The 14,048-nt window shown below is 41.8% G+C and overlaps 1 protein-coding gene across 5 annotated transcripts in view; it reads right to left on the minus strand.

Annotated features, from left to right (window-relative positions):
- pxk (PX domain containing serine/threonine kinase) overlaps window positions 1-14,048 on the minus strand; it is a 64,635-nt gene that overhangs the window by 47,340 nt on the left and 3,247 nt on the right. For 4 of the 5 annotated variants that reach the window (XM_015974309.3, XM_015974308.3, XM_015974311.3 and 1 more), the window contains exons 2-4: window positions 12,656-12,706; window positions 10,613-10,660; window positions 7,822-8,008 (exon numbers count right to left, since the gene is read on the minus strand). In XM_015974309.3, coding sequence (XP_015829795.3) covers window positions 7,822-8,008; window positions 10,613-10,660; window positions 12,656-12,706 — 286 coding nt within the window. The remainder of the gene's footprint in view (window positions 1-7,821; window positions 8,009-10,612; window positions 10,661-12,655; window positions 12,707-14,048) is intronic. The other variant, XM_070549571.1, reaches the window with a different exon arrangement.

The following is a 14,048-nucleotide window of genomic DNA, read 5'->3' on the forward strand; positions in this document are numbered from 1 at the left end:
GCCCCCGATGTCCACGTGATACTGCAGAGCTGCGTCAGCCAACACAGCCCCACAACATCCAGAGCTTTAAGGAACTCCGGGCAGATCTCATCCACCCCGGAGCCTTGCCACAGAGGAGCTTTTTAACCACCTCAGTGACCTCAGCACCAGAGATTTGAGAGACCAACCCAAAGAACCCAGACTCTGCTTCCTCACTAGAAGGTGGGATTGAGGAGGTCTTCGAAATATTCTGCCCATCGATCTACAATGTCCTGAGTAGAGGTCAGCAGCACTGTCCCCACTATAGATAGTGTTGGTAGCGCACTGCTTTCTCCCCCTGAGGCACCGGATGGTAGACCAGAATCTCCTCGAAGCCGTACGAAAGTCTTGCTCCATGGTCTCACCAAACTCCTCCAATGCCAGGGTTTTTTTCCTTGGCGACCACCCGAGCCGCTTTCCGCTTGGACTGCCGGTCCCCGTCAGCTGCCTCTGGAGTCCCACAGGCCAAAAAGACCTGATAGGACTCTTTCTTCAGCTTGACAGCATCCCTAACCGCTGGTGTCCAACAGCAGGTTCGGGGGTTGCCACCACGACAGGCACAGACGATCCTGCGACCACAGCTCCGGTCGGCCGCCTCAACAATGGAGGCACGGAACAGGGTCCATTCAGACTCAATGTCCTCCGCCTCCCCCGGAACATTTTGGAAGATCTGTTGGAGGTGCGAATTGAAGCTCCTTCTGACAGGAGACTCTGCCAGATGGTCCCAGCAGACCCTTGCAATACGTTTGGGCCTGCCTGGTCTGACCGGCATTCTCCCCCACCATCTGAGCCAACTCACCACCAGGTAGTGGTCAGTTGACAGCTCCGTCCTTCTCTTCACCCGAGTGTCCAAGACATGCGGCCGCAGGTCAGATAAAACAACAACAAAGTCGATCATCGAGCTGCGGCCTAAGGTATCCTGGTGCCAAGAGCACATATGGACACCTTTATGTCTTAACATGGTGTTCATTATGGACAATCCATGACTGGCACAGAAGTCCAATAACAAAACACCACTCGAATTCAGATCAAGGGGGCCGTTCCTCCCAACCACACCTCTCCAGGTCTCACTGTCGTTGCCCACGTGAGCGTTAAAGTCCCCCAGCAGAACTAGGGAGTCACCGGAAGGAACACCTTCCAGCACCCCCTCCAAGGTCTCCAAAAAGGGTGGGTAGTCTGAACTGTAGTTTGGTGCATAAGCACAGACCACAGTCAGAACCCGTCCCTCCACACGTAGGCGGAGGGAGGCTACCCTCTCATTCACTGGGATAAACCCCAACGTACAGGCACCAAGATGGGGGGCAACTAGTATGCCCACCCCTGCTTGGCGCCTCTCAGTGGGAGCAACTCCAGAGTGGTAGAAAGTTCAACCTCTCTCAAGGAAACTGGTTCCAGAGCCAGAGCCATGTGTTGAGGTGAGTCCGACTATATCTAGTCGGAACCTCTCAACCTCACACACCAACTCAGGCTCCTTCCCCACCAGAGAGGTGACATTCCATGTGCCAAGAGCCAGCTTCTGTAGCCGAGGATCAGACCGCCAAGGTCCCCGCCCTCGACTACCACCCGTCACACACTGCACCCGACCCGTTTGGCCTCTCCCACGAGTGGTGAGCCCATGGGAAGGGGGACCTACGTTTCCTCTTCGGGCTGTGCCCGGCCGGGCTCCATGGGTGAAAGCCCGGCCACCAGGCGTTCGCCAACGTGCCCCACTTCCAGGGCTGGCTCCAGAGGGGGGCCCCAGTGACCCACGTCCGTGCGAGGGAACACTGGCTCCATTTATGTAATTCATCATAAGAGGTCTTCGGGCTGCTCTTTGTCTGATCCCTCACCTAGGACCTGTTTGCCATGGGTGACCCTACCAGAGGCAGAAAGCCTCAGACAACTTAGCTCCTAGGATCATTGAGACACTCAAACCCCTCCACCACCGTAAGGTGGCAGCCTATTATTATGGACATAAATTCCGGTGCATGATCTGAATTGTTATAGGTTTTATATGACAGTCTTAAATCATATATAAATCTTTTTTTGTTGTAAATAGCATATCAGTAATTGAGTAACTTTTATGTACTTTTTAAAATAATAAGTAGTCCCTTTCTTTAGGGTGCATTTTCCTCCATACATCCGTTAATCCTAGTTCTTCTATGTTATTCAGGACTTTTGCTTTTTTTAACCTCTGCTCCCGCTCCGCCGTCTGCCTGTCTATTTTAAGATTAATCACACAATTAAAGTCCCCTCCCACTATTAAGAATCCTTCCGGATATTTGGTTATCACATTCAAAATTTCTTTTAAAAAAACATGTTGTCCTCATTGGGCACGTATAAATTGAAAATAGTTATTTTTGTCTCCCCTATTTAGCCTAAAGTCTCCTCCACTATTAATCCCAGTGTTTTGTGACAGAATCGCCACCCCCCTCTTACCTCCCTTTCCACATTCCGTACTTTAGACTTGACCTACCCAGTCTCTTTTCAATTTTCTGTGTTCCTCACTAGATGGGTCTCCTGTAGTAATAATGTCGATCACTCATGTTTCCAACTGTGATAACACCTTCTTTCTCTTTATGGGATAATTTATACCATTTATGTTGTAACTAATAACGTTTAGGGGATTCATTGATTTCTGTTTGGTTCTTTTACTTTAAACAAAAAACTGTCTGAGTCGCAGGCGATTCATTTCACACCAACAAAGAACTAATGTACAAAACTTTAACAACAAATTATGGACTTCTAAAGTACCGGATATGAGCTTCCGGGGCCCTCCACTCCCGATGGTTACTAGGCGGAGATATATAACTCCCTGGGTTCAGCGCACTAAGTGCGATTGCAACCATCCTCCAGGGTTCCCCTGGGATTTTTTCTAGTTGCCATATCCGCTGAATGTTTTTCAACATAGATTGTCTCACCTCTTTTTCAGCATTGGTTGTGCCTTTAGTAGCGATGGGAATTGTTTGATGCCCGAGTCCAGAATTAGCATCAACTGTGCCGGATATGGTGACTGGGCTTTGATCTTCTTCTCCTTCAGCTTCTTCATCACCTCTCGTCCTTTTTTTGTTTTTCTTTGCACTTCAGCTGAATAGTCCTGGTCAAAATAGATCCTGTGTCCTTGGTATTGTTTGTCTCTTTGTTTCCATGCCTGTTGTAGCACTTGTTGCTTCACTTTAAAGTCGAGGAATCTGACTATGATCGATCTTGGTGCTGCTGTTGCATCTTTCGGTCTCGGGCCTAGGGCTCTGTGTGCTCTTTCGAGCTTTATTTCAGTCACATCTTGCAACTGCAACGAGTTGTGTAGAAAGTCAGTGACAAATCTCTCCATGTCTTGTTTTTCAGCCCCTTCCGGGATCCCATAAAGTCTTAAGTTATTTCTCCTGGGTCTATTTTCTAGATCACACTTCACCGCGAGGTTAGCTTCTTTCATTAGCAGATAGCTCAGGGCCCTGCCATGTTGAATCTGTCTGTCTTCTGCAGCACTCACCCGTTCCTCGGCCTCCGTCACCCTTTTATCTAATGCCTCAGTCCGCCGTTTCAGTTCGTCCATAGCAGTTTCCAGCCTGATTAGTGATGTTTTCAGATCATCAAACGAGTCTTTATTCTCTCTCTGAAGATTCCGTATCTCCGTTAGCATCTCGGTTTCGGGGCCATCATTAGCTTCCTCATTGCTTTTCAATGGTGTTGCTTCAACTAACGTTAGCTGCTTCGTTCCCCCTTTACCTTCTTCGTTTTTTCCACCTTTCCTATTTCTCCCTGTCGATTTTTGGGTCGAACTCATCTTGACAGTTGTCCTGTTTTGCGGTCTCGTATTTATTTCACCTTCAGCTCTCTATAAATCGGCTTTTTTCCCATGGGTTATACGGAGCCAGGGGATTACCTGCCGTTCTTGTTCAAGACGTATGCAGAAGTCCACTTTTATTATCAAATTCATTGACATGGGGAAAATGATCAATAAGTCTGAAATTTCGATAACGATAAATTTTTGATTTATTGCCCAGACCTAATTATACCCAATGTCACCTACGCGCATCCCATCTTACTTCACACATTACAAAGGTGATCAACAGTACAAATGAAAGGTCACGCAAGAGGTCTCATACATCAGAAATGTGGGTGAAAGGGAGTCCTTGTTGATTTCCTTCTTGCTTGTGGTCGGCTCTTCATCTGAAAGAGCCGAGATGCAAGAGAGTCTTTCCACAACATGACAATTAAAAATCAGTTCCCCTTTCTTCATCCTTTTCATCAAGTCACAGAATGGGCAGTGATGAAGAAGAAAATTAGAAAGAAGTTATTTAGAGCATTAGCAGAAATGCATTATAATTTTTTTCAGATTAAAATTTTGTTCTTGTGAAGCACTTTGGGATTTTTATTGGGAGATGCGCTATACACATCAATGTATACAGTGAGTGTACCTATGATGGTAGATGATTTTTTTCTCCTCGACAGCCTCTCTTTCCAGTGGTATTCCTCAGCGATCAGTTCTTGGTCCGCTGCTCTTTACTTTATACATGCTACCACTTGGAAGAATCATAGCCAGACATAACCTTTGTTTTCATTGTTATGCTGACCATTATCAAATTAGTTTACCAATCAGTCCAAATTCTAACGTCACAATAACATCCTTGCTGAGTTGCTTCGATGACCTCCAGTTTTGGCTCTCTGTTAATTTCCTGCTCTTCAATGAAGAGAAGACAGTGCACAGTTTTTACCTCCCTAAACCACCCTGGCAGTTACATGCCTGATCTTGGCCCTTTGGCCTCCAAAAACAAGCCATATCTTAGAAACCTTAGTGTCATCTTTGACAGTGAACTTAATTTTGAAAGCAGATCAGTGCAGTGGTTAAAGCAAGTTTTTACCAACTCTGGGCTATGTGCAGGCTCAAGCTATTTCTAAATCGCTCACATTTGGAAAATGTCATCCACACATTCATCAGTTCACACCTCAACTATTGCAATGCTTTATATGTTGGTCTGTCCAACTTTTCCATTGCTCACCTTCAACTAGTCCAAAATTCTGCAGCATGTCTCCTCACGAACACACCTAGATGCAACCACATTACCCCCATCCTCTCAGCGCTGCATTGGTTCCCTGTGTGAGTTTTGAATACAATACAAACTCATTCGGTTTACATTCAAGTGTATTCATGGCGTAGCCCCCACCTAACTCTCAGACACCTTATGCCTGCATCGACAGACGAGGACAACAAGGTCATCAAACAAGCTTTTCCTTGAACTTCCTCTGTCCAGGTACAAGCAATGGGGTGATCGCTCTTTTTCAGTGGCAGCTCCTAAACTCTGGAAACAAACTCCCCACTGACCTGCGTCTAACTACAGAAATGCCACTTAAGCAAACTCAAAACCTCTTTTCCTGCAGGCTTTTAGTTCTTACAAATAGTTTTTTCTTTACAGCGGACCTCTCATGTAGTTATTGATTTTAAGGTTTCACGGTTTAAATTTTTTATGTGACCTTAAATAAACTTTATTTTTATGGTTTTTACCTAATATTCTTATGTTTAAGCACTTTGGTAACCTTCCAGGGTTGTAGAAAGTGTTTTGTAAATAAACTTGATTGACCAATGACTAAGAAATTTTTCATGAATAAAATTAATTCTATTAGAAACAAAACAATTACCATCCTCCCTAATGAAACTTCTTTTTCTTCAGTAAGTGAGACAGCATCAGAGGTAACTGTAGAACCTCATCTGTGTTTGAACTGTTTTATTAAGTTGAGCTTTCAGAGTTTTCAAATATATTAGCTTCATCTAAACCTTTAACTTGTAATTTAGATCCAATCACAACCAAATTATTTAAAGGTGCATTTCCTTTGATTATTGCCCCCATTTTAGATATAACCAACCTATCCTTAGTAAATGGATATGTACCACAGGATTTTAAGGTTCCTGTAATCAAACCTTAGAAACCCTCTCTTTATCCAGATGAACTAATGAATTACAGACAAAAATCCAACCTTCCATTTGTATCTTAAGTCCTTGAGAAAATAGTGGCCAATAAAGTATGTGAGCATCTAAACGCCAATGATCTGTATGAAGAATTTCAGTCTGGTTTTAGAGAGCATCACAGCACTGAAACCGCATTAGTGAAAGTTAAAAATGATACTCTCATGGCCTCAGATAAGAATCTTGTGTCTGTTCTGGTCTTGTTAGATCTCAGTGCTGCCCTTGACACAGTAGATCACAATGTTCTTGTAGAAAGGCTTGAACATGTTGTAGGGATCAAAGGAACAGCGCTAGGCTGGTTTAAATCCTAACTGATAGGTTTCATTTTGTGAATGTACATGACAAATCTAAAGACTCGAGTTATTTGTGGAGTACCACAGGGTTCAGTGCTTCACACACACACACACACACACACACACACACACACACACACACACACACACACACACACACACACACACACACACACACACACACACACACACACACACACACACACACACACACACACACACACACACACACTTGGTAAAATCATTATAGACAGCATGGGATAAACTTCAACTGTTATGTTGACGGTGCTCAGTTATACTTATCCATAGACCCTGATGAACATAATTGGTTAGGTAGGTTACAGGCTTGTCTTGGACACAAAAAACTGGATGACTCCAAACTTTCTACTTTTATATCAAGACAAGACTGAAGTTCTCAACTCTGGACCGGAACTTTAGAAAAGGAGACTGCTTAGTCAATCACCTGACCCGAACGGCATTAAATTAATCTCTGCGAAGAGAGTAAAGAACCTTGGTGTTATCTTTGACCAGGACATGTCTTTCAAATCCCACGTTAAACAGGTTTGAAAGATTTCCTTCTTCCACCTTCAGAATATTGCTAAGATTTGAAGTATCCTTTCCAGGAGTGATGCTGAAAAACTAGTTCAGGCATCTATTACAACAAGACTGGATTACTGTAATCCATTACTCTCAGGAAATCCAAAGAATGTAGTTAATAAGCTAGAGTTCTGATGAGACTTAAAAAAAGATCACATCTCTCCTGTTTTAGCTTCCCTACATTGGCTGCCTGTTAAATTCAGAAAATATTTTAAGATCCTCCTCCTCAAATATCAGACTGCAGGTTTACTGGTGGTTCCCAGAATATCTAAAAATTGGATGGAAGGCGGATCTTTTAGCTAATAGGCTCCTCTCTTGTGGAATCAGCTCCCAGCTTCAGTTCGTGAAGTAGAAACATGGTCTACTTTTAAGACTAGGCTTAAAATATTTTTATTTGATATGGCCTATGGTTGGTGTTGGTGTGTGTGTGTGTGTGTGTGTGTGTGTGTGTGTGTGTGTGTGTGTGTGTGTGTGTGTGTGTGTGTGTGTGTGTGTGTGTGTGTGTGTGTGTGTGTGTGTGTGTGTGTGCGTGCGTGAGAGTGTGAGTATTGTGAGTGCGTCTGCTCTGTCTTCTTTATCCCCAGTGAGTCACGGTTGTTCATTTGAGCTGTGGCCACTAAGTTGTAAACCTAAACGGCATTTTGTGATAGTCTTTTTGTAATGAGGAGACACACAAATTATAGCCCCAAAATCTTTTCTAAGGAGAGTACTGGCACTTATTTCATTCCACTTCTTAAAAGTACCAGAGAAAGTTAAAAATGAACAAAAACAGTGATTTGATTTATAATGTCATATATAACGATAATCGACCAATAGGAAAAACAATGTCGGGACAAGAATTGTTTCCATATTGCCCAGCCATAAGGTAGGAACATCAAACCATCTCTGATATTTGGAAATAATTATTAACTGACCAGTTTTACAGAAGCTTGAAATAAACAAACCAACTTCAGTGAAAATGTGTGAACAAACCTGAGTAGTTAGCAGAGTAGTTGTTGGGGTCGAGGAACTTCTTTACAATCAAGGAAGTGGAAATGAGGGGATGCTGGGTAATGGAGTCCAGATACGCCTGCAATCCCTTCTGTCTCTCTGCTATGAACTCTCTGTCCATGTTTCCGATCAGCTTCTTTGGAGGAAGGGGCAAACTGATACTACACACCTAAAAAAAATATTCATTTTGTTTGTTTCTTTTAGCATATAAATAGAAAAATTACAGAGTCAATCACCACCAACACCAGAGTCTTGAAGGGTTTTCACATATGGATTGGGTGACCAGCCTAGCCCTGCTAAGTTAATTGTGTTTACATCTTTACATCTGGGTAATCTTTATGTTACCCATGCTCAGCCAACTGGTTATTTTGGACAGCGCACCAGGCTAAAGACCAAGACATTTGATTACGCACAAATCATTTTTGTTTGGATTTTAAAAGATGACACTTTACATTTAGAATTGGCAAACAGGAAAAAAATGAATGCAGACAAATAAAATACATTTTAAATTAAATATTCATTCATTATTTTACAAGCACAGAGAGCCACGTCAGATGGATGAAAGAGCCACAGGTAGCCAACCCCTGCGCTAGATCCTCTCAGTCACACCCATGGCTAAATGATACCCTCCGGTAGAGCTGCAGAGCTGAAATGTCACAAAATAAAAGACCCTGATGATCTATCAAAATTTACTGTCCTCATTCTCTGCCAGCATCACCGATGCAAAGAAACTGACACTGACAAAATTCTCAGTCCTTCTGACACTAAGAAACTATTTTTGACATTTAAAACTCTACTTAACCTTTCGCCTCCACCACCTACCAGCAATCTGTAAGCAGACACCTTTGCAAGCCATACCGCCTCATTTTCTTCATTTAAGCTCTCACTGAGAACTGTGTGTCCAAACTTCTCACGTGTAGCCACCCTACTACATGTCCACTCGACACCATTCTAACAAGGGTGCTCCAATCTATTGCTCTTACAGTAGTTGCAGCAGTCACACATGTAGTTAATGCTTCACTAACATCTGGAATATTTCCCACCTCTTTATTTTTTTACATCTGGGGTTACCCCCCCCCCCCCCCCTGTTACGGTGGCAGCAACAGCCAGCACGGGGGGGGGGGGGGGGGTACCATTCAGAGCCAAGCCCAATTCCACAGCTGACAGAGCTGCACATTTAAGTTATTTTCACTGTTTTATTTCTCCACACAATGCTGCTAGAGATGATAATAATAATGGCACCATAGGTGAGTAAGGGAGAGAGAGACTCCTCCCACATCAGCAGGTTGGTTCAGGCTGATTTCCAAAGCTTGGTTTCATCAGCGCGAGTGCGGAGTTGTGCACTTTAGTCGACTTGAAAGTTCAACTTCTCTTTTAAAAATGGTTTGAATGTTTCTGATGGCACATGTTAGTTCAAACAAGCTAAGGTGTCAGAATGTCTCCTTCAATGTGTCAGTCTCTCTCATGAAGCTGACCGCAGCATAAACTAGGCTTTATAGCGGAGTTTTAGTGAGGAAAGATGACTTCGAAAAACATGCAGCCAGCCTGCCTTGGTAATGCAGTGAAAACTGTAGGCATTTTTGTTATTTAATACATTTGAAAGCTGTTTCTACCTCCAGATTTCCTCCGTGCATTTTTGGAGTAGAACGAGAACATGTTTTTTTATAAAGCACCTCTCTAGATGAAAATCAAAAGTTGCTTCACGAGCACATTAAAAATTTAAATATAAGTATAATAACGGGAGAAATTTTTAATAGCTTTAAATGTTTTTATAGTATGATTAGACAGTAAATATTAATGTGACTGATTTGTTGTACTAGATTAGAATCTAGACCATCTTTTCACTTAACATACAGGACAGCTTGGCAGGCTAGTGTTGGACCTTTGTTTGAAGAAAAATTGCAGTTCAGTTTTTTCTTAAAATCGTTCAGCCCTAGTGTCAATCATCTGCCCCACCCTCTCAGCCTAACTCTCAGCTCCATTTACGTATTTTCTCAGAGTGACAAGAACTGTGACAAGGTCAAGTTGGCTGTGGTGGAAACCACTGGGCTTCAATTTATCTCTACGGGTGACAGTGGAGGGTTTACCATACCATGTTTATTTATATAGCACATTTAAAAACAGCATGACAGCTGACCAAAGTGCTGTACAGTAAAAAGGACAAACCCCAAGATAAAAACAGATAAAAGTCATATAGGAGGTAAGAGGTAAAATCTAAAAAATTGTAAAAGAACCATACAACAATAAAATACAGAGCCACAATAAAACGTAAAAAACACTAAAAACTAGATCATAGAATAAAAGCTAAATGATAGAAGGCCTTCAGTACCAACTTAAATCGACCCAGTTCTGGGGCCTGTCGAACACTAAGGGGGAGAGCATTCCAGAGTTTAGGAGCATTGAACGCAAAGGCCCGCTCTCCACGAGATTTATGCCTCATTTTCGGGACGCACAAAAGCGACCGATCAGCAGATCTCAGGTTCCTGGTTGGAGCATAAGATCGTCCATATTATATGTATAGTCATTGGTGTGAAGACAACCAAAATACTGGAAGGGCACACAAAGTGTGTGAATGTTTATGTGCGTGGGTGGGTAAATGGCTGTTTGTGTTGTAAAGCACCTTGGGGGTTGGAGGACCCTAGAAGACACTATAAATACAGGCCATTTACCATGTGACTAATAACCCCCACCACCACCACCACCACACACACACACACACACGATTATGACACTGGATACACTGAAGTAAAAAAAAAAAAAAAAAAATACTCACCATCAAGCTGCTGTTTAGGATGTCAAAGTCGCTGTAGCGCCGGATTACCTGTAAATCACAACATGACAGCTTTATGCCTGTTACATAGGGAGACGGTGGACAGATGGGAAGAGAAATAAAACTGACAAATCAGATCTTCAGATTGGTCCTGGAGATGAGGGCAAGGCTTCAATCAGCTGACAGCACTGGGACGAACCTCAAAATTAATCCTAAAATATACGGGAAGCCAATGCAATGATTCTAAGACTGGCGTAATATGCTCCCGCTTCCCGGTCTTCATCAGGACACGTGCTGCAGAATTTTGTAAAAGTTGTAAACCTGAGATGATTTTTCTGAGAAGACCAGAAAGCAGGCCATTACAGTAGTCAGTTCTACTGGTGATAATGGCGTCTGGCCAGAGAAAGGATGGGGCGCACTCTGGCTTACATGCTTCTTTCTTTTAGTGGGAAGATGCGACCTGTTGCTGCAACATTTTTACCTGTGTTGGATTATGGAGATATTTTGTATAAGAATGCCTCTACTAAATGTCTTCAGTCGCTTGACACTGTATCATGTTGCTCTGAGGCTCATCACTAACCAAACCTCCTTGACTCATCGTTGCGAGTTGTAGTCTCAGGTGGGACGGCCCGTCCAGACAATCAGGAGGAAATCGCACTTTTACAGATTTATATACAAGGCAACACTCGGTCTGCTACCTTCCCACATAAGTTTCCTGCTAAAACTAAAACCTCAGGTCGCTATTGTCTTCGCCTGCAAGATAATTTGTTACTTTCTATCTCATTAGCATGTACTGAACTAGGAAAGACAGCCTTTGTCCATCAGCACCATCGGCTTGGAATGAGTTGCAGACAAAATGGAAGATGACAGAGCTTATTTTGCAGTGTTTTTAAATCTAAATGAAGAAATCTTGAGAGCACCTCACTGATATAGAACTGTTTTACTTAGTTTTAGTTTAAAATGTACTTGTTCTATATGGTTTTAATTGTGTAAACCTTGAAAAAAAGGTTTGGAATGTTATGTTATGTTGGAATACTAATAAAACTGCTTATTTTAAATAAATAAAGTAAAAAGACTTCTAGCTACCAGAAATTTTATTTCAATATCTGAACCTACATTAAAACTATTTTATTTCAGATAGACAGAACTTAAGTCTTAAGAACAATTAGGTTCTGCTTTAAAATTGTTGACAATTTATTTCATTTCTCATTTTCCTAATTATAACTACTTAAAATTAGAGATTCCTCTGTTAAGAATCATTTTTCACCATGTACATTCTGGACAGGAAGGGTGTATGTGTGGAGTTTGCGCTGCAAACCCAACACACATGAATGGAAAATGTGACATCATTTGTCCTAAGGAGAATTATATTTAAGATATCTGAAGTGTTCACTGTGGATAGTAAGATGGTTATTATGTTTATCTGGAATATTAATATTTACTTGGAACAACAGATTCATAAATAATCTGGAATACCCATATAATCTGCCCAATAAATGTTCAAACGTCCACCTTAATTTTTTAAGGTTTTGGGGATGTCTCACATCAGTACGGTTGCTGGATATCCTTAGATAAAATTATACTTCTAACAAAATACCTGTTGATATCTGTATTTTTTAATTTGACTAGTAATAATACTAATTGGACTGGGATAAATTACATTATTGCTTTGTAAAATAGGCATAAAACAAAGAGATGTGGTTGTTAATTAAATGTTAAAATGGTTCATTAAATTCAAAGGCAGTCCTTCATTGCCACCTGCTGTTATTAATATCAACAAGGATTAAAATAAACACACACTCAAGATTTTATTGGAAGTTTCTATGTTTTAGTCTTTTCTGCATTAAACTGCTAGAGGTTTGTGGTGAACAAATAGTTACTGATAAGATAAATAAACATTTGTTATACTTCTGATGCCCATGCCTCGAGGCGTTGTCTTGCTGAACTTGCTAGCAGAGCACAGCCCTCCTGGTTCTAGATTAATGTTCTAGTTGGACCATTTTAACAAACTAAAGCATTTGATCAAGCAGTGTTTGGTGCATTTACCTGCCAGCTGTTGTCAGAGGACACGCCCCTTTGGACTCTGATGATGTACTCCTGAACAACAGAGACAACAGCAACATGTGATCATTTCCACAAACTACTTCTCCAAATGTTACAATTGAAAGTCAAATGAAACTTCCTTCCACCTAAAACATGATCACGAGATTTAAAAAAAAAACTAACTATCAGAATCCCAGTCACACAAAACTAGTTTGCTTCCATGGAAACAGGGCATTTCAGTTCAATTCACCTGAAGGAGAAATAATGATGTATAAATACCTCACAAGCTTTAGCATTGGAAGCTATCGGCTACCGCTGTTACCTGTCAGCAAACTTTTCTGGGTTCCCATTTTTGGACATGGAGTCTGGTGGCACAGCAAAATCTGTGATCTAGCGTAAAGTGCAATTCTCATTTTCTAGGGGTTATAAAGAAAGAAGAGCACTTACGTATACTGCTGGGATTTTGGGCTTCACTGTTCCTTCGGGCATTCGATTATCATTGCAGTCACTGCAAATGTCATTTTTTTATATAATTTAGGTAGAACGATATCTGCTGAATGTTTTAACGGATCGTGGGGGATTTGTTGAATGTTGAAAACTGTTTTTTTCTTACAGTCTTTCAGAAGTCTGGACTGATTCCATTTGTTCTACTGCAAATACAAATAAATTAAAGCTGCAAGCAGCGTAGTTCGGCCCTCGCAACTCCCTGCCGCTCCGGCCCTGTGCCGCAGCTTGGGACACGTCTGCGGCACAGAAATTATGACCCCCGCGACCTCAGACACTGGGAACGGTCACCTCCACTCAGCATCTCCACTGAGCCTGCCATTAAATTACGCTTCTCACCACTAGGGGGTGCTCTATGTTTACCACACTAGTAGTGTGACAATACAGACCAAGTTTAATGCTATTCTGATCTGGTTCTTTGAAGTTATTAAAGGTTGAACTTATCTAGGGGGTGCAGTGACCAACTGCATAAAAATCCCATTGAGGTAATCTTAGATTGATGGTTTTCTGTTAATTTCGCATCATATCAGATGTTCCATGTGTTTTCTACTGTAGAGCCAGAGCTGAAAGGGGACAGAGCTAAATGGGGTTTGAACCAACAACCACATCAACATGTTTGGTGCAGTCAAATGATGACAAAGTTTGATTCATATCTGACCTTTATCTAAGAAGTTATTATTGTATGAAGTTATGTAGGGGGCACTGTGACCGATTATATTAATATATCATTGAGGTCATCTTAGGCTGACAACGATGGTTTTGTAGTAGTTTGTTTTTGTTCTCTCAAGAACAGCTCAAAGAGATTTTATTTTGATTAAAGACAGCACCATCTAGATAAATTAAAACTTGAACAACTTCAACAAGCCCAGTCACAAACAGGCCATAATCGTTG

Source organism: Nothobranchius furzeri, chromosome 3 (genome assembly GCF_043380555.1).
Source record: "Nothobranchius furzeri strain GRZ-AD chromosome 3, NfurGRZ-RIMD1, whole genome shotgun sequence".
NCBI classification, from domain to species: domain Eukaryota; kingdom Metazoa; phylum Chordata; class Actinopteri; order Cyprinodontiformes; family Nothobranchiidae; genus Nothobranchius; species Nothobranchius furzeri.